Raw genomic sequence first — 20,416 nt, 5'->3', positions numbered from 1 at the left:
TGGAGGTAGCAGAGCTGAAGATGTTGAGGTTCTCTTTGGGAGTGACAAGGATGGATAGGATCAAGAATGAGTTCATCAGAGGGACAACCCATGGTGGATGATAAAGTCAGAGAGGCCAGATTGAGGTGGTTTGGACATGTTCAGAGGAAAGATTGTGAATATATTGGTAGAAGGATGCTGAGGTTTGAACTGCCAGGCAGGAGGTCTAGAGGAAGACCAAAGAGGAGATTTATGGATGCAGTGAGAGAGGACATGAAGTTAGTTGGAGTGAGAGAAGAGGATGCAGAGGATAGGGTTAGATGGAGGCAAATGATTCGCTGTGGCGACCCCTGAAAGGGAACAGACGAAAGACAAAGAAGAAGAATCGATCAGTTTGTCTGGCATGTCAGTGTTAGCACCAGAGCTACTGTATGATGCCATAAGCGTATAACAGCTTACTGTATATATGACAGATTTGACATCTGAATAACTTCTGAATGTCTCACCAGGTGGTAAAACTACAGCCAAATCTCTGATTTATTTATTTATTTATTTATTTTATTTTTTTGCTTGATATTGCTGTGATTCTGTTTGTTAGCATTTTTAGCTTTTTCTTCTTTTTTTATTACTAGTGTCAGATTTAATTTTCTTTTTTCCTTCGATGATTTGTTATGTTTTTTGGCCAACATTTTATATTTTTCTTTTTAAGTTTCTTTTAATTTCTTTAGTTTTGTTTAATAAAGGTTAGATAAAAATGTATTTTCTTATACTTTGGGTAACATTTCTTATATAGGTTTTTGTTTGCTTACAGGTGTTGATTTTATATCGTATATATGTTTTTATTGGCATTCGTGAAATGTATTCTTTCTGATTTATGTTCTGAAATGTGAACGACTGTTCTTTGATGGTTTGTTTAAATTTTTCTTTTGCTAACATTTCTTTGTTAAAATTGTTAAAAAAAAATTATTTATTTATTTTTTTACATTTTTTTATTTGTTGTTGTTTGGCAACATGTTTTATTTTATTTCTTTTTTGTTGTTTTGTTTGACAAAATAAATTTTTCTTAGATTTTTATATGTAGATTTTTTGTTTGTTTGCTAACAGTTTTTTCTATTGGTTTTGTTTAATGAAAGTTATCTTTATTTTCTCAGATTTTTGTTTGCTACTATATGTATTAATTTTCCACATTTGTTTGCTAAAATGTTAGATGTTATTTCTTTGATATTTGTTTTTTTTATTTTTAATTCTACATTTTAAAAACAATTGCTTGCTAACATTTCTTTGTTGTTTTGGCTTTATTTAATAAAAAAATCCTCAGCTTTCTGTTTGATAACATTTATTATTTAATTCTGTTTTATTTGCTAACACATTTCTGATTTCATTTAATGTTTTTTTAGCTATGCTTGATTAATTATTTGTTTATTTGTTTGCTTTTAGTTTTTTGCTTAGAACATGATTTTATTTAATGACTTTTAATGTTTGTTTGATACATTTTACATTTGTTTGTTTGTTAGCATTAAAATTACAAATATGTTATCTAATTTTCTTTTTTTTTCTTTAAGTTAAGTTTTGTTTAGTTTTTTAGATTTCTCGAATTATTTTCCTTTGGTTTTTGGTTCCGATTAAAATTTGCCATTCAAGGAGTGAGGGTGTGGGTGTGGGTGTGTGTGTGTGTGTGTGGGGGGGGGGGGGGGGCGGGGGGGGGGTTCACGTGTAGTGTGAAGTGGGCAGACTTGATGAGTCGATGCTGGATGCTGGTTTGTCTGTGGGATACAAATTGTAGCTTTCAATAGTGGAAAAGAGGTGATGTTAAACTCTTATTCTGGATCGAACAAGATACAGATTATATTGAATGTGATCATGTGGCATCAACGCCAGGAAAAGGCCAGGTTGTTATTCCTGATAGCTCTTTGTCTGAGCAGAATACATCTGTGTGTGTGTGTGTGTGTGTGAGAGAGAGAGAGAGAATACATGCTGAGTGGCAAAAAGTGACAAATGGTGCTTTGGTGGGAAAAAATATGACTTCATATAATTTCAGCTCTGTTATTGATCTGATATATAATAATGAAGGCCTGCAGTGTTAACCCTACACCCCACCACTCCACCCCAACCCCGCGAGCTTCTTTTCATTTGCTTTAGTTTTATATTTTAAAACAGAAATAAATGTAACTATTTAAAGTGTTTTGTAGTTGCAGAAGTATTTATACCCCCCAACGCCCGACCCCTCCCTTGGGGGGGTCGAATCATCCTTGCATGACACCACAGCTGCATATCTTCTGGGACGTGTCTCGAACATATTTGCACATCTGGATCCTTGTGGTTTTTGCCAGTTGTTCTTGGTATTATCACTTTGGAAGATGAAATGGAGCAGCACAAGCGTAATAAGTAAACAAAGGGGCAGACGATGCTTGAGGCAGAATAGGTTTATGGCTTTTTTGTCGTATTCACTGGTAGCTACAGTTTGTTGAAAATGTCAGAGAAATGTCTTTACTGTGAATTTTTGTCTAGGAGAAAAATGACAAACTTGTTGTCATTGCTGTTTCTTGTGGAGACATTTTCATTATTTTTTCAGTTCTTTAGACAGATTTTCAAAAGGGATAAATGTTCCATGTTAAACTTCTGAAGCCTATTAATAAGTTGTTTAAAAACTAATTTGAGTAGTTTTTGATAGTGTGTGTGTGTGTGTGTGTGTGTGAGTGTGTGTGTGTGTGTGTGTGTGTCTCAAGATAAAAAGTGGGGTAATGAGCTGAGGAGTTTGATATATGAATAAGAGTGGAAAACAAAAAAGCATTAAAAAAACACTGAAATAAAAAAAAAACATTTAACAAGGAAGGAAATTGAGAAAGGAATAAACATCAATCAGCTTAGTTATGCTTGTGAGAATGGTTTTAATACAAACCTCAAACCTTGATTGATTTATTGATTAATTAATCGCTACAGGAAACAGGAGGGAAAAAAGGTAAAAAAAAAAAATCATTAAGCAAAAAAAAAATTAGAGAGACTCATAAGAAAAAAGGCTTCAGTTTGCTACTGAGCATAAAGATTGGGACGTGCATGAAGCGATCGTGCATGGTTTCCACCGTACAAGCCTCTGGAGACAGTGTTATGACCTGGAGTTGCTTCAGTTGTTCAGGTCTAGACTAAGCAACTTTATGTGGCAATAAGATGAAGTCAGATGACGACCTGAATTTTACTGAATGACCAAGTTATCAGTTGAAAGCATGGCCATACTCCACAAAGTCCTGACCCTCACCCCATTAAAGTCTTTGGGATGTGCCGGAGAAGACTATACTGTACAGTATGTAGCGGTTTGACTCTCAGGTATAAATGATTGCAATTCTACAGTAGATAGAATGAACGCGATGGTGAATGCACACCGTAATCAAAGCTAAGGACGGTCCAGTGAAATATTGGACAGAATTCAAGACTTCACCATTACAGTGGTATAAATATGTATAAAACATAACACAGAGCCGCGTCTCACTTCATTATAGTAACAGTGTAAGGGCTGAGCGTGTTTCAGAGGCTGAACTGCTTCAATTCCAAACACAGAAGTCATAAATCGTTCTCCACCATCACAGGGGAAATGATTGAAATGGGACTCTGGAGAGGCAGATCGATGGTTTGGTTGCTTCAATGGTTTTATTGGTGCTTTAAGGTCTATTTTTAAATTTGCCAAACCATTGGTTCATTTTTTTTTTCGACACTCATGATTCATTACTTTCACCTCTTCACACTCTGATGAACTGGGAATGGTAGAACCAGAAGACGGGACGGCATTGAGTAGAGAAACAGTATATAAGCACAGAATTAGCAAATACAGAAAACTGATTCATTTATTATAACGATAGTATGGACATTCTAATGATTTCATTGTAATTATTCCAAATTATTTATTTACTTCTGGGTGGCATGGTGGCATACTGTTCCCCCGATCTTAGAAGGTTTCCTCCAGGTACTCCTGTTCCCTCCAACAGTCCAAAGACGTGCAGATTAAACTAATTGCCGTTCCCAACAGTGTGTGAGTGTGTGGAAGTGTGTGCAATGGATTAAATCCCCTGGGATAGGCTCCAGACCGTGTCCCTGTATACTGTAGGATATGCGTTATAGAGTGAGTGAGAGTGAATTTACTTCCGATCTATAATTATGGGTTGTACTTTCAATGTGGTCTTGTCAACAATAATAACAAGAGACCATACTCTTCTCGTTCCCATGTTCTTCAACTTCCTGCATCAATCACACTCCTGAAAGTTGATCCCTTATCCCTTTTTGTAGCAGACGGTTTGATTGCATGGTTCCTACCAGGCCCTGACAGCCTTTAACCCTAGAACAGTAATGGAAAGTGATGCGGAAGGCGTGGCTCGAGACATGAGAAGTCCATACTTAGACAAACAAGACAGAATGGATTTGAGAAGAAACAGAGAAAACAAGGCATAAACACGAGTTGGACAAGAACAGCAATGGCAAAAGAAAACAGAGGTTATATGCAAAAGCATACTATAAGGTACAAAAGGGCGTCAAGAAAGACAAACAAAGAAGCAACAGTGGAGCACACCGGTTATAAGAAAAGGTTTGCGAAGCCTATAGAGTTGTTGTTCATTATAAGTGGACTGATATGCCACTGATATGTGAAGTGCAGGCTAGAAAAAGTTTAAATTCAGTAACATGTAGATCCATCTTTATTAAGAACAACCTCCACCAAACATTTCTCCCAACAAAAAGAGAAATTTTGGACCGTTCATCTCACCAAAGTGTTTCACTCACTCACTCACTCATTGTCTGTACCGCTTTATCCTGTATACAGGGTCGAGAGGGACCTGGAGCCTATCCCAGGAGACTTAGGGCATGAGGTGGGGTAGAACCTAGACAGAGTGCCAATTCGTCATAGGGCACACACACACACTCACATGCTCATTTACACACTACAGGCAATTTGGGTACGGCGATTAGCCTAATCTGAATGTTTTTTTGTTTTTTTTTGGATTGTTGGAGGAAACCAGAGTACCTGGAGGAAACCCACCAAGCATGGGGAGAAAATACAAACTCCATGCACACAGACCCTGAAGTGGGAATCGAACCCGAACCATGGAGGTGCAAGGCGAGAGGACTAACTACTATGCCGTCTGATCACTACACATCAAATTGTTGTATTTTGGGTGATTTTAGATACGCATATTTTCAAACCCTTGAATAAAAAAAACTTGGAAAGCCTTAAGTATTTTTAGAGTATTGAAATATTGAAATGAGGATTATGTGACATGGTAAGAGAGATGGAATCCTCAGCCTTATTTCAACACCATGATGTTCCTGCTAGCCCTAAACAGAACTTCTCCAACTGTGCGGTTTTATTGCAAAAAAATCATGTTTTTTTAGCACAACTGGAGAAACCAGCTTGGAATGTTTTCATAAAAGTTCTTTAAAAAAAGTTTAGGATTAAAACGCTCAATTCTGTTAAACCATCAGGAGGATAATGTGTTTGTGAAGTTTCTCAGTCATCCAGGCGAGTTTATCTGGAAGTTGAATCATGTGAACTGGACTTCTTACAGTACTTGTTAGGTTAAAACGTTTTAGTTCTCATAAAAATTGCTTTTTCACTCTAAGGGAAGTTAGAATGTGGAATTTTACATTTTTGTATCCAGGATCAAGGATCTTTCCCTGCCTGAAAAAGATTGTTACGTGAACAGTGGCGAAGGTGAGAGTGATTAGAGAGTAGGGGAGGGCGAGCTGTAAGAAGACCAGTAATAGACAAAGATTAGCGAGAGTTGTTAAGATGAAATGACCTAAATCAATTTCCAGATAGAAAGATAATGTATTAAGAAATTTTTGCCAGAATTGAAGATTTGACACATTTCACCTAACACACTATATTGACCATAATGTAAAACCAAAATGTGCGACTTAATACCTGACTTGATACGACTCTGACTTGATTTTTAGCCATTTTTAAAAATAAAATTAGTATGATTTTGATGATGATGATTTTGTTCATCATCTTGATTCATCAGCCATGTTCTTTTAAGCTCAAGGTCACAACCTGTTCCAAACACAGAAATCACAAATCTTTTTCCACCTTCAGTGTGAAAATGATCGGAAATGTGACTTTGCTTCAACAGTTTTATTGGGGCTGTAAAGTCTATTTTTAAATTTTCCAAACCATTGGTTCATTTTTGTTTTTCAGACACTCTTGATTCATTATTTCCACCTCTTCACACACTACATAAGTATGTCCAGTCTGTAATATGAGGCTGATGGGATGAACTGGGAATGGTAGAACCAGAGGATTGGTTAAAATGTACTATGGCAACAACACATAAGCAAAGAATTAGCAAAAACAGAAAATTTAAAAATTCACATACTGTTACTCTGACATTCTTGTATAAAAATGTCTCGATACAGTTATGAATTCAGTGTCCAGGCTTTAAGGAACCAAAGCAGTTCTACTGTAAATCCTGATGCTCCCAGCACCATGCTTCACCACTGAAAGGAGGGTGTGCATTGCCTATTTTCTTGATTTTTCTTAAACAGTTCGACTTTTGTTTTATCTCTCAATTAAAACATGCTCTCAGAACTACTATGGAACATCTGGATTATTTTGTGAAGCTTGACTTTTTTTTTATTAACAGCGCTGAGTCCTTTGTAGTGTTCTTCCATTAACACCAATCTTGTCCATGTTTTTTTTTGATAGTAACTACATTCATAAAGGCTTTATCTGGAGGTTTATTGTTGCTACACTTGGGTTTTTTTTCACCTCTTTCAGGATTGCCTGATGTGTGATCGTTGCAGGATGCCTATTTTTATTGTGGATTGATGAACTCACAGGTCCTTAGACATCCTGTTAAAGTTGTTGGGATCATGGTATGGTTCACACTAATCAATAGTTCCTGAGAAGAACAGGTAGCTCAGTAACCAGATGTTGTGTGTCCTTATTTAAAAGGCAACGCACCTGTGCAAGCCACATTTTCAACCTAATCTCCTTAAATGAGACACCTGACTCCAATCAGGTTCTGGAGAAGTCGTTAGCGGAGAGGTTCACAGGTGTTTTCCAACCTGCTTTGTGAATGATTACTCAATATGCTTGAAAACCATTACTCTGTGTGAATGTTTTGTTTATTGAAACTGTGGTTGTCTGTAATTGTGACTTAGATGAAGATCAGACCACATTCTATAAGTAATGAATGCAAAAAAACAAAACAAAACCTTGGTTTTTCCAAAGGCGGCTTTTCCTAGCAGCTGTGTATGATGTCGTGTGTGAGCTGGCTAATAAACGTCCAACATCACAGACAAGTGGGGCAAAACACTTACAATATAGGAGGAACCCGAGAACGACAAAGCCATACAAAAGCAGAAGAATAACAAGGCACCAGGCCCAGATGGCAAAAAAGCTGAGTTGCGTCAATTTTTTCGAACAAAATTTGGAAATACTAGAATTTTAATTTTTGGTTAAAATACTACTGACTACAGACCAGAAGGTCACGGGTTCAAACCGCACCGCCACCAACTTGCACCTGTTGGGCTCTTAAGCAAGGCCCATAATCCTCAACTGCTCAGATGTATAATGAAACACTAAATGCAGTAAATATAAATCGATTAGAAACGCTTTAGTGTGTTTTCTGATGAAAAAACTTGGCTAATCATATAATTTACCAACTAGCAATTAAGCAAATTAAGTGTTTATGGGTGATAATGCTGAACTTCATATTTTCCCTTGCACTTTGTTGCTTCTATTTTGCCATTCAGTCCTGAAACACAAACTAATCAAGTGTGCATGTCTTTTATGCAGCAATAGGGCCCTCTAGTGTCCACTTACCTTCTCTACAGAAAAAGTACACCCAATTAGTTCAAACAATATAATGTTTGAATCTTTTTGACATCTCTTTTTTTATTTTATTTTTAATTTTTTTGTGAAAATGTAAATATGTACAGCACAGTTACAGTGAGATTATTATAAAAGCAAATGAATAGCTTTCAGAGCAATATTTAAATCTAAGACCAGACATTGAGAAAAGTTCAGTCCACTGTCCATCTATAGTAATGGAACGTGCATTCACTGATAGGTTTATTAGGAGCCACTGTTTATTAATTTAATCACGTGCATAAAAGGCTGTTTAAAAGCTTTGCTTCCACGCCGAGCATGAACAAAAGGAAGGAAAAAAGTGACTGAAGTGACTTTTTGGTCCCACAGTAGGGTTTGCACCGATTTGTGTAGAAAGAAGCTGCAGAAAAGCATGTCAGAACCTGACAGGCAGTTGTTAATAATCTTATTTTAAAACAAAAGTGCAGACTACTGTGTACTCTTTTTACTAAGTTTTGTAGATTCTTCTGAATTGTGCTTATTTATAGAATAAAAATTAAATGGTGACCAATTAATGGAAGAACTTGTGGCTCAGTTCTGCTCAGTTTCGCATGATGTGGTTTATATTCTATGGCTTACACACCTCAGACAAACTTTATCCATGCACACACAGCCAGCAACAAAACAAGATTAATGTTTAAATAATGAATATATACAGTAAAACCATATGTTAGAAAAGCAGTTTATTATGACTTACGATTGTATTAACACTGTTGTATTAAAGTTTTATGCATTAACATGACACATTGCATTAATGAGACAATCAACAAGTGAAAAAAACACACACAAACAAAATCGGTCTAAATCACTTTAAAACAAAAAGCTCCAAAAGCCAGGATTTGTGTCATTTACCACTTTATCCAGTGTCGATTCTGTACAACACCACTACCGAAGACCAGACATAAATTTTTTTATACTAAAGGAGAATTCTACCCTGAAACACCATTTATACTGCATATATACGTGTTTAAGAACTTCAGTGCTAATGAGTTTGTCTGACAATTGACACTATTATTGCTAGCTACAGTATTTCTAATGCTATTTAACAGGGCAGTAAGTTTAATGCATTAAGATTAATGGAGTGAATTACAAGGGAAAAAGGCATTTAGTCAAAAATCGGTAAATGTAGATTTTTTTTTTTCATAATTGCCTTTGCTTCGCAGACGATACACAAGTCTTTTATGGTGGATTATTTGCATATAATGCAGTTTCCTAACGAAAGGTCTGGCAGCAGCGGTGATAGTTTGTGACATAAACTTAAAATGAAGGCTTAGCAATAATAACAATCCTGGATTTTTATTACAACATACAAACAATAATTGCTGACAGATCTGATCAGTGTCTTCATAAATTTGACAAACAAATTGTATTTTAAAAAAATTGTTAATAAATAACATAGTGATAAAAGTATCAGAGTTATTACTATGTATCAGGGTTCTTACTATGTAGCTTTATTAACTCCAAACAAGGAAGTTTCTTACAATCTATTCAGCAGACTTACTGCCTACTTTCTGGAGAAAAACAAAAACAAACAAACAAACAAACAAAAGAAAAACAACACAACAATCTTTTCCATTATGCCTTTTTTCTCACTAAGTCTCACTAACAAGTGGTTTTCTTATGGACACACAGCTGTTTAGTCCCAATCCAGTAAGTTATCGCTACATGCATCTATACAAAATGTTCAAGTGACCTTCATTCATATTTTTTCTGAAAAAATTCTTTAGCCCAATTTAATTAATCTCAAATCTTCTTAATTGATTTTGATACAGTCCATGAATTCAACCCTTCTTAAATGTTTTATTTTTTTTGGATCAGGTAGTGTATTACAATTCTGTATGAGTCACCCAAGTAAGGATCAAAAATTCCATAGCTTATCCTTTTCTTCTAGGTAATTTCCTGTCAGATCCAGATCCATCTGCTTTGTGGAGGATGAAGCCGACTCTTCGGTTAGATGCTGGCAGTAACTCTTTGTCAGGTGGCACTGCTTTAGACTGTGAGGGGAAATAATGGCAATAGTTCAGACAGCACTTTATTCATAAAATGTTTTATATAAAGCTAATTATTTAGATTATTTATAACTCATACTCACAGTATATAGTTTATAACTATATTGTGATAAAATCTGGTTCTCAAATATGATTGGTTAGAAGGTGTTAATGCAATGGTTCTGATTTACTTTTTTTTGTTATACATATAATACACACAATGTGTTCCAAAAAAGGTGACAAAGTTTATGCAACATAGAAGTGACCAATCTTGTTTCCCTAAAAACTTTCCATTTTTCAGTGTTATACTGTCTCACTTCAAACAATAATAATTTAAAATGCAATTTATTCATATTTCTTTATGAATATTGATACTAAAATCGGAATAAAATTCTAGAAGCATACAGTACAACCTTTAAAAATTGTTACTTAAATTAAAGCATTCCGTGCAAAATTATGCCCCCCCAAAAAAAAAAAATCTGTAGTGTCCGTAACCATGTCGAATTCAAGTTGCAATATCTTAACAATTTTGCATTTTAGAATAATAAAACTGACCATTTTGATTCATACAAATCCACATTTCATACAAACTTAAATAATTCTTTTGATTGTGTAAAGCTGCTTTGCGGCAATGAAAATTGCTAAAAGCGCTATACAAATAAAATTGAATTGATTTGAATTGAATAATAAATTTTTTTAGGTTTATGACTTTTCATGTGAAATCTAAATTGGCTAAGTTTCATCTGAATGACAATTAACATCAGTGAAAAATCATAATTTAAAAAAATTACGTATTATGTATTAACCTAAATATTTGTTTTTATTTTCATCATGCAAAGAATTTATTCTACATACAGTCTTATATATACAATATTCTGAAAACTGATGTAGTTCGAATATTATAATCAGTTCTTACCTCAGTCTTTGCAATTTGCACTTATCACTTCTGAAAAATGGTTCGAGCCTCATCACTCCCGTGTTGGTCAGACGGTTTGAAGAGAGGTCCAGCTCTCGAAGTTTGGACACAGTGCTCTCAAGTGCAGTTGCTAAACTCCCACATGACTTCTCTGTAATCTTGCAGGCTACAAGTCTGTTTAGTACATGATGATATATTCAGAATTGGGAACTTGTGTTTGAAAGTTATGCTTTTGCTTAATCAATAAACCTCATTTTGGATTTTTGTATACTGTACAGTCAGGTACATATTGTTGGACCTTAACAAAGTGGTTGTTGTTTCAGCTGTCTACTACAGTATAGTGGCTTTTTTCTGAATTTTTATATGCAAACTGGTAGAATTTAAAAAACTAAAAAAAACTCATGCAACAATGAAAACAATAAAATGCTTAGCAACAATAGAGACAAATTTCAGAACTTAACCCGATCCTGTCTAATGCCCATTGTGGCTCTTCCACGTTGAGGTCAAGATTCCACAAGACCTCTTAAAGTTTGCTACGGTTTCAGGTACTGAGACATTAGCAACAGATCCTTTAAATCCTCCAAGATGGCCAAGTCCTCTTTGTTATGTTCCTTCAACCATTTCTGAATATTTATTTGCAGTGTAGCAGGGCATGTTTTCCCAAAAAGCTAAAGTGACCACTTGCCATTGCTGTAAATAAGTGTACTGTATTTGTTCTGAAACAATGTTCAGTTAGGCGCCTTTCTATCAAAGCTAGCATTAACTTTTGAAATTATTTGTCATACAGTAGCTTGTCTGTGGAATTGAGCCTGACAGGCTAGCCTCTTACCCTCTTGTGCTCTGGTGGGGAACTGTCCATGATGAATGAGCCATGTAAAGAAAAAACAGAGTACTGTACTATAGTATTGGGAAGCGAAGGAACAGCTCATGGTCTGATGCATACCACTAAATTGTATGCTGTAGGCATGTACTGTATGGCTGCAAATGGATCTGGTCCCATTTCAATAGAATAAACTGGGCATTACTATGAGCTCAGATTTAGCCAAATGCTTTAAGACTCATTAGATAAAGGATATTACGAAGGAAACTCAAGACTTTTTTAAGGAAAATAACTGAATGGCCAGGTCAATGACTTGATGGTAATCTAATTCAGATGGATTTCCTTAGGACAAAACTAAAGGCAATCAAAAGAAACTCAGCTTCTGGTTGACGTCTATGGGTTCCAGACTTCAGCCAGCCATTGGCTGCAAGGGATTTGTTCCCAAGCATTCAAAATAACATTAAATTTTGTGATCAAGGTAATTCGTCTCATACATTTGATCCAAATGGGAAAGCACAAATACACTGTGTATTTGTGCTTTCCTATTTGGATCAAATGTATGAGACGAATTCAAAGGCTGAAATCAAAAGTGATTCTAGAGTTTGTTGGGGTCCTGGGTAAAGATTTGCAGGGGACCCCTCTAACCACTATTCATCACCATTCATTTATAAGTAATAAGTAAGTTTGTCTGGCGTCTGGGGCCCCCTAATGGCCTGGGGCGCCAATCAGTTGCTGGCTTCGCTATTGAGAAGCAGCACCTCTGACTATATTCGATTGGGATGAAAACCTAAAATAAGTTAAAAATGTCCAAATATTTATGTACCTGACTGTGTTTACCAGGAGGTTCCATAAACTTTATCCTCTTTCACAGATCTGTGTGTACCTCAGTATCTCGAGCTGACAGTGTGGACTTTTCAGCCCTTTGCAGAGATCCTCCAGTCCTGCATCTCCTATGCTGTTGCGGCTCAGATCCATTTCTCTAACCGGAGAATTCGGTGTTCGGAGCGCAGATGCCACAACCTCACATGCTTTTTCTGAGAGGTCACAGTCGCAGAGTCTGCAAACATATCAGCAATTACATGACACATGCATTTACAAATGTCAGTTTGTACTTTATTCAACATTTTAAGAACTCTAAATTGCTTACACAGCCTTCTTTGATGCCCTGATGATAGGAAGTAACCTCTGACGACTGGATGCTTCTATTGTTTTGTAGTTTTGTAGATTGAAGCTTTCCATTACGTCCTCTGACATCAGTAATACAAAAGCCAGGGCTGAACATTGCTCGGGATTTAATTTCTTATCAGAGAGTTTACCAGAATTCAAACTCTCCTGGATTTCCTTCACCAAACTATTGTGGCCCATTTCATTCAAGCAATGGAATAGGTTAATCGTCTGGGTCTCAGTTCTGTCTTCCTTACGGATCTTCTCTCTGATAAACTGGACAATTTCATCACTTTGAAGGGACTTTTTTTCTAATTCAGGTAAAAGATGTCGCAGGAGCTTCCTGCTACACTCAGTAGTGAGGCCCAAAAGGAATTGTAGAAATTGGTCAAAATGCCCAATTTTGTTTTCTAAAGCCACGACTACTGCGGTCTTGAGTACGTCTGTCAGTGTCATGGTTTTTTTTTTACTTTCATGTGAAGCAAGAACATTTATGCTCTCGTTCAAAAACTTTTCCAGAACATGAATGGCAGCCAAGTGCTCCTGTACACTTAGGTGTAGGAAGCAGAAGCCTCGTTCTCTGTACAATCCAAACTCTTCCCTGAACAGCTGTGTGACCAGAGAGGAGAACTCTGATGCCTCACTGATGTCAGTCCCACATTCCTTCAGATCATCTTCATACAAGATCAAAGTCTCTTTTTTTAAGCCATGGAAAGCTAATTTCGCCAAGTTCAAGATCATATGTTTGTCACTTTGCGTTAACTCGCGCAGGTCATTGTTAATGGCTTTCTGGTACTTTCTGTTTTTTAAACCAACCTGGATGAATATATAATGTATGTACAACTGAGTCCGATTTTTTGGAAATTCACCCAATTGACTTTCTCTTATGAGTATGTCCAGGACTGTTGCCGTAATCCAGCAGAAAATTGGGATATGGCACATGATGTGCATGCTTCGAGATGACTTCACATGCTTAATCATTGTGTTGGCCATTTGAGCGTCCTTACACTTCTTGTGAAAGTACTGTTCTTTCTGTGGATCTTTGAAGCCTCTAACCTCAGTCACCCTATGTATACACTCAGATGGTATCTGATTGGTCGCAGCTGGACGAGATGTGATCCAGAGGAGAGATCTGGGCAGTAGATTACCTTTTATTAGATTTGTCAGAAGAACATCCATAGACACTGGCTCTATTATATTGCAGCACGCCCTGGTGTTTTGAAAGTCTAAGGGGATTCGACATTCATCCAGACCATCCAGGACCAGCAAAATCTTAATGCCATTCTCAACACTTTCGATATCTTTGAGCTCTGGAAAAAATCTCTGCAGCAGCTCCATCAGACTGCAGGCTACCTTCTCAAGATTGAGATCACGAAAAAATAAAGGAATGATGAGGTCGATGTCTTGATTGGCCTTATCTTCTGCCCAGTCTAGCATGAACTTCTGAACAGACACGGTTTTTCCAATCCCAGCCACACCTTTGGTTAAGACACTTCTAATACAATCATTTGGTGACTTAAAAATGTCTGTTATGTTAACAGGGGTTTCTTGAGCGCTATTATTTTTGTCAGCTTTCTCTATCATTCTTACTTCATGTTCCTCTCTGACTGCTTCACTTCCACCCTCAGTGATGTAGAGCTCTGTGTAAATGTCATGCAACACAACTTGTGTTTTTGGTAGTGCAAGTCCTTCATGAATATGTCGGAATTTCATTCGAAGTTTTTCTTTGATTTTTTCTTGACATTTGGATACTGGCTTGACTGCGAAAATGATCAAAATGGTTAATTTAACATGAGGTGTTACAATGTAATGGCTGTATCAGTTATATCATTTTACATTTACATTTTGTATAATGACATTCGCATTTACTCTCTTGTTCTAATACATTTAGGGTTTCACCAGATTCAAAGATTGGCAGATCGAGAATTACATCAGCACGTTAAAGGAATACGGCGGAGATTGTCAGTCTTAATTGCGGCACGTTTGGACCCATAACATCATTTGTATCTAACACAGTCTAATCTGTTTTATTCTACTAGGTGTCTTCAAGTCAAACCAGGACTTGTGATGAAATTTATGATGAGTGAAGACATAAAGCCCGGCTTGGAGCCAACTGCAGTCGTTCCTGTTGATATTAAGCGAGTGCAATGCTAATAAAAAATTGTAACATTTAGCAATTATTTACAGGACACACCTGATGCCAACTGAATTGTAACTCTAAGAACTTCATCTTCAGAGAAACTTCCCATCATCCTTTCAGCAACATCTTGATTGCTATCAGCTTGCAAAGTCTCAAAGCATTCTGGGTATTCGTAAGCCAAATTTCTTTTAAACTCTCGAAACTCGGAGGCGGTCATGTTACCCAGGAGTTTTTGTAGTGTCATGAGAGTATTGGGAAGTGTTGAGATCTGAAACAAATACACAAAATACATAAAATACACAAAACACAAAAAGTGAACAAGAGGATTTATTTTATATATCTTAAATCCACAATCCACTAATTGTATTTTTAGGTATTTTTGCCCAAAACTATTTACCTTCATGTATTGTTTTTCGTGTTCTCTGTGTTCCTTCACTGCACACTCCGTACAAATGGCTACCTGCTCAGTTTTACAGAACATAACCTGAGCTCGGTGGTGCTCCTGACAGAGTCTTCTTTGAACCTCACCAGTCTCCACATACATACTGTAACAAATAAAGCAATGAATGACTAATAAAAATAAGAACTTTGTTAATGCTAATTTAAAACTGTTATTTAACAAGCCTTCGTGTTTCTGCTAAACTCAATTAGCTCCCTAAGAAAAGTATTCTTATGTTCTCTTTCTTGCAAACAGTTTGACCAACCCTGCAAACTCCTGTAAAAATTTTGGTCTGATCTTTCAATTTTCACCCTGATCATTCATGCCATGCTTTCCTTTTTTTTTTTTGTTAGACCATCTTCAACAAGTGAAAGTAGGCCACAGTTTAAATGGTCAGCTTTCCAGGCATCCTGGTCCTGGCCCCACTGTTTTCACTGGCCATCCTTTACATTGGTGGGTCCCACTTCCCCCTTGTATCACCTTCCCCAAGGGCTCAACAGTAACTTCAACACGGCAGTGGTGGGGGACAATTCTCCAACCCCTAATTCCGCAACCCAGAGCCCCAACTGCCCCAATATCTACCATCCTCCACTGCAGAAAGTTTGACCAAACCTACCTGCCTTCTAGAAATTTTGACTTGTGACTGCCCTCTCCTGTAAGCCTAGGTTTCTCCTATAAAACATCTGACCAATCCTCTAATTTTTGCAGAAAGGTTGACTTCTACAACCTTTAAAAAGTGGGCAAACAAACTTGCACTTATCTTGTCTGTAAAAGGTCTTTAAAACTCGAAACCCCTTGTAAACTCTTTGTGAAGTGAAGTACTGAAGACGTTTTAGCATGATGACTTAAGTAAAGGTATTGAAATTATTCCTTAAGACATCAGGGTTGTTAACATTTTTAAGGTCTTAATTGGGCCTAAAGACCTCATTAATAGGTCTTTATGTCCTGAAGATGTGCTGTTTGTGCCCACTGGATTCCTGCCCTTTCTCTTAGAATGTTTAAACTATCCAGGCCTTTCCAATAGAACGATTGAAACCTCCTGCCCTTTACTGGGAAAATACTGATCAATCCAATCCTTTCTTCAAAAATCCTGACCAATACTTGTTCCAACCTACATAAGATTAAAGACCACCTGCTTTTGTCCTTTAGAATCTTAGTCCTGATGCAATGGGCCTAACCCTGAGCCTAACCTCTACATAGTACTTAAAATGTGCTTAGCTGTAATATTATTACTTGGCCGGTAAATTTCACTTAATAGACATGTGACCTAAACATGACAATAACTAAAATAAATAAAATAATTGCTTGTAATAAAAAAAAGAAAATGGTTCTTCAGCATCATATTAAATATTAAATACCATTCATAGCCATAGCAGACCTTTTGACAGAAGGAAAATGAAGTGGTTGGATCATTGAATCATCACTTTTCAATGAAACATGACTAGGTGAAGACCTCCTGAAAGAAAAAGTGAAAAGTAAGACCAACAACAACTTTTTAGCGTTAATTTAGAAGTAAAGCATTTATTGTGGTCTATTTGTTAATGTTTGTTGATTCCCACGCCCTGAAGGAGAGGTTTACTGTAGGTTGGACTGTTTTTTAAATAATAAAAAAATATTTTCTGCATAATAATATAAATAACATTCCTGCAAACTTTGACCATATCTATTGACTCCAGCAGAAAGTTTCGCCAATCCTATTCTTCCCCAAAACCACTAACCAATGCTGCAGAACGTTTGACCAACCCTACTCTTTCCCATAGGACATTTGTCCAATCCTTTCCTTCTCCAAAAAACAATGACTACTGCTGCAAAAGGTTTTACCAATCATAACTTACACCACAGAATTTACCAATTATACCATCTACTACAGAAAGTTTAACCAATTCTACCCTCTAACACAGAATTTCTGACCAACTATTTCATCAGCCATAGACAGTTTAACCAATTGTACCACTTGTAGAAAGTTGGGCCAATTCTACCTTCTCCCAGAAAAAGATTATGCCTCTCCAACAGGAGTTTGGCCAATTTTGCACTCTCCCTCACAAAGTTGTTTGACAATTTCTACCCTTTCCTAGAGAAAACTTAACCAATTATGCCATCACCCACAGAAAGTTCAACCAATTATACCCTCTCCAGTAGAAAGTTCAACCAATTATACCCTCTCCAGTAGAAAGTTCAACCAATTATACCCTCTCCAGTAGAAAGTTCAACCAATTATACCCTCTCCAGTAGAAAGTTCAACCAATTATACCCTCTCCAGTAGAAAGTTCAACCAATTATACCCTCTCCAGTAGAAAGTTCAACAAATTATGCCCTCTCCAGTAGAAAGTTCAACCAATTATACCCTCTCAAGTAGAAAGTTTGGCCAATTAGACCCTCTCCAGTAGAAAGTTCAACCAATTATACCCACTCCAGTAGAAAGTTTAGCCAATTATACCCTCTCCAGTAGAAAGTTCAACCAACTATACCCTCTCCAGTAGAAAGTTCAACCAATTATACCCTCTCCAGTAGAAAGTTCAACCAATTATACTCTCTCTAGTAGAAAGTTTGGCGAATTATACCCTCTTCCACTAAAATATTGACCTTCTCCCACAGAAGGTTTCTCCACTCTTCCTCAGAAAGACTGACATATCCCAACCTCTCCCACAGAAAGCATGACCAAATCACCCCCTCCTACAGAGTGTTTGATGAATTTACTCCAGGTTTGACCAATTGCATTCTCTCCCACAGATTTTTTTAATCAATCTCTTACACATCATACTAAACATTACTTAATATTCATCCCTGAAGCAGACCTTTTGCCAGAAGCAAAATGAAGTGGTTGGATCATTGAATCATCACTCTTCAATGAAACTTGACTAGGTGAAGAAGACCTCCTGAAAAAAATAATGAAAACAGGAACAGTTTACCACTTACTAACCTTGCAAAACTACACTTGACCTATTTTTCGTGTAATGCCGCTTTTATCTTTAGGGTATTTTTAGTTGCATTTTATTTGAATATAAAAAAAATACATGTTCAAATATGTCAGAAAATATCAGACCGCTTCTGGTGAGTCCCTTTGCCTTGCTCAGTCTGAACTGTCTCCTTTTTGGCACCTTGAGAGCTCTGAGGTTTCTCCATCTCTGGCTTCTTCAACTGTGTAAAAAACAGTATAAGTCTTAGTCATATTACTGCAAATCAAGATCCCTTAATGCTATTTTTACTAATTTGCTCCAATACATGGTGCAAAATTGCAGTAAATTTAGATTACAGTTAATACATATTCGTCTTTTTTCCCATTGCATTTAGTCTAGATCTAGATTTAGTAGTTCTAACACTTACCTGAACACTAGACCTGTTTCCTGTTTACTTTGTATTATTTTTTTTATTTTAAATGTCTCCTCTTGTGGTTTTCTTTCATACACTTTAGTAACTCTAACTGCTTTTAAGCATGCATAATGATTAAAATATTGTTCCCTCTATTTACTGTACTACCTGTATAAATGATAATAATAATTATTTAAATAACTAAATTTAATATTTAGTTTGTCATCCTGCCTTTAAAATACTTTTCATTAGTTTCTAAGACTGCCCTTGAAATGTTACGTGACTTTAAATGCTTTGTTTTAGCTGTTGTAGAATAAAAATACTATTTTATATAATCTTACAGAACCGTTTAATATATATTATGAAATATAAATAAAAATCCATCTGTTATGTAGTCAGACACTTGCATTGTGTATAATTAGTAGAGTAAGGTATATAGTAGGCCTGAGGTGAAAATAAACACAAGTGAAGTGAAAGTAAAATGTGCAGTAATAATTATGTAACGTTTTCTCTTTAACACTGAGAGCTAAAACCAAGAACCACTTCAGTTGAGAATTCACTCAGGCATAAGAAACTTACAGAAGCTGCTTTAGTGATCTTATTTTTGAAGGCGTTGTGTTACACGTTTGATGTTTTGTAACGTCTGACCCCCAACATCATCAAAGCACTTTCACTTTCACTTCAAACAGAGTCGCTTGTCTTTCACTTCCTGAAACGAATCTAAAGAACCGACTAAAGAATGTTCGAGAACATTCACCACCTGATTGATATTAAATCCTATAATAATTATCAAATAACAGTTTTAACAGTTATCAGTTAGCAGATGGAACATTTTTAGAAGATGGAACGAATTTTTAAACTGAATCTAAAATCGATTTAAATGACAGAATGAACCGGAAATGAATCATGAATCACTTATATAATACAATACATAATACAAGTCTAAGTACTGAACCTGTTGTTGACGGATAAAGAGTTTTACACACATTGTACACTTGCACATTTGCACACCTTCTGGACATTTTTTATTCATTTCCATCTTTATTTCCATTTATATTTGCTATTTTGTTCTTTTGTACTGATAGGTTTTATATTTCTTATAATTTGTTGAAAAATTTAATATTTTGTTCTACTTTCTTATAATTTCAGCTATTTATTTCTTTGATCAGCTATTTATTTGTCTTTTTTATTTCTTGTTAGTTGTTAATTTTTAAGGTCACAAGCGGTCGTATCAGCATTTCACTGCATATCGTACTGTGTATGACTGTAAATAAAACTTGAATTTGTAAATCAGCTTAAATTAGCTGATCAGCTTTAATGTAATCAGTGATATTATTTTAAGTTGAAGCCCACGTACATGCCTGTCTGTCTTTCTGTACATCAGAACTCTCTATTTGACTTATTAACACAAATATTGTCCAATTTTGTAAGGTTGAGTATCTAATGCCTTGGTAACACTAATATATAAAACAGAAATTCTCTTTGTGTTTTTCTGTGTGCAGTGTTTGCACAGGTATTCTCACTAAAGTAGGTAGGTGGGGCCTTTTTTGTCATAATGTATGCATGTCCAGGGGTCACTCACTGAATGTTACAGTACGCAGCGATAGGCAGAAGTGCTGATAAAATGTTGGAGCAGTGTGAGGAGCGACGGCGAGTTGACCACACACTCCATTCGCAGATAATGGCAGCGTGACAGCATCAGAATCTTCAAGCGGGCGGAGCCACGGGTAACCACTAGTATTTCGTAAAATTAATTCAAAAGGTCCCATATGTGAAAAATAAATATGTTGGGTGTAAAGGTCACATTTG

At 36.3% G+C, this 20,416-nt stretch overlaps 1 protein-coding gene across 1 annotated transcript; it reads right to left on the bottom strand.

Moving 5' to 3' along the window:
• Nucleotides 1-8,970: 8,970 nt before the first annotated feature.
• Nucleotides 8,971-19,225, bottom strand: LOC128509089 (NACHT, LRR and PYD domains-containing protein 12-like; the record flags this gene model as incomplete). Its single annotated transcript, XM_053480656.1, has 10 exons — nucleotides 8,971-9,825; nucleotides 10,736-10,909; nucleotides 12,439-12,612; nucleotides 12,703-14,479; nucleotides 14,914-15,127; nucleotides 15,257-15,404; nucleotides 16,677-16,754; nucleotides 18,094-18,174; nucleotides 18,342-18,436; nucleotides 19,187-19,225. Coding segments are annotated over 10 exons (2,916 nt in total), but the record flags the coding sequence as incomplete, so codon positions are not given.
• Nucleotides 19,226-20,416: the final 1,191 nt, after the last annotated feature.

The sequence above is a fragment of the Clarias gariepinus genome, chromosome 21 (genome assembly GCF_024256425.1).
Source record: "Clarias gariepinus isolate MV-2021 ecotype Netherlands chromosome 21, CGAR_prim_01v2, whole genome shotgun sequence".
In the NCBI taxonomy this organism is placed as follows: Eukaryota; Metazoa; Chordata; class Actinopteri; order Siluriformes; family Clariidae; genus Clarias; species Clarias gariepinus.
The sequence above is the reverse complement of the archived record's forward strand: the minus strand, read 5'-3'. Positions and strand labels throughout refer to the sequence as shown.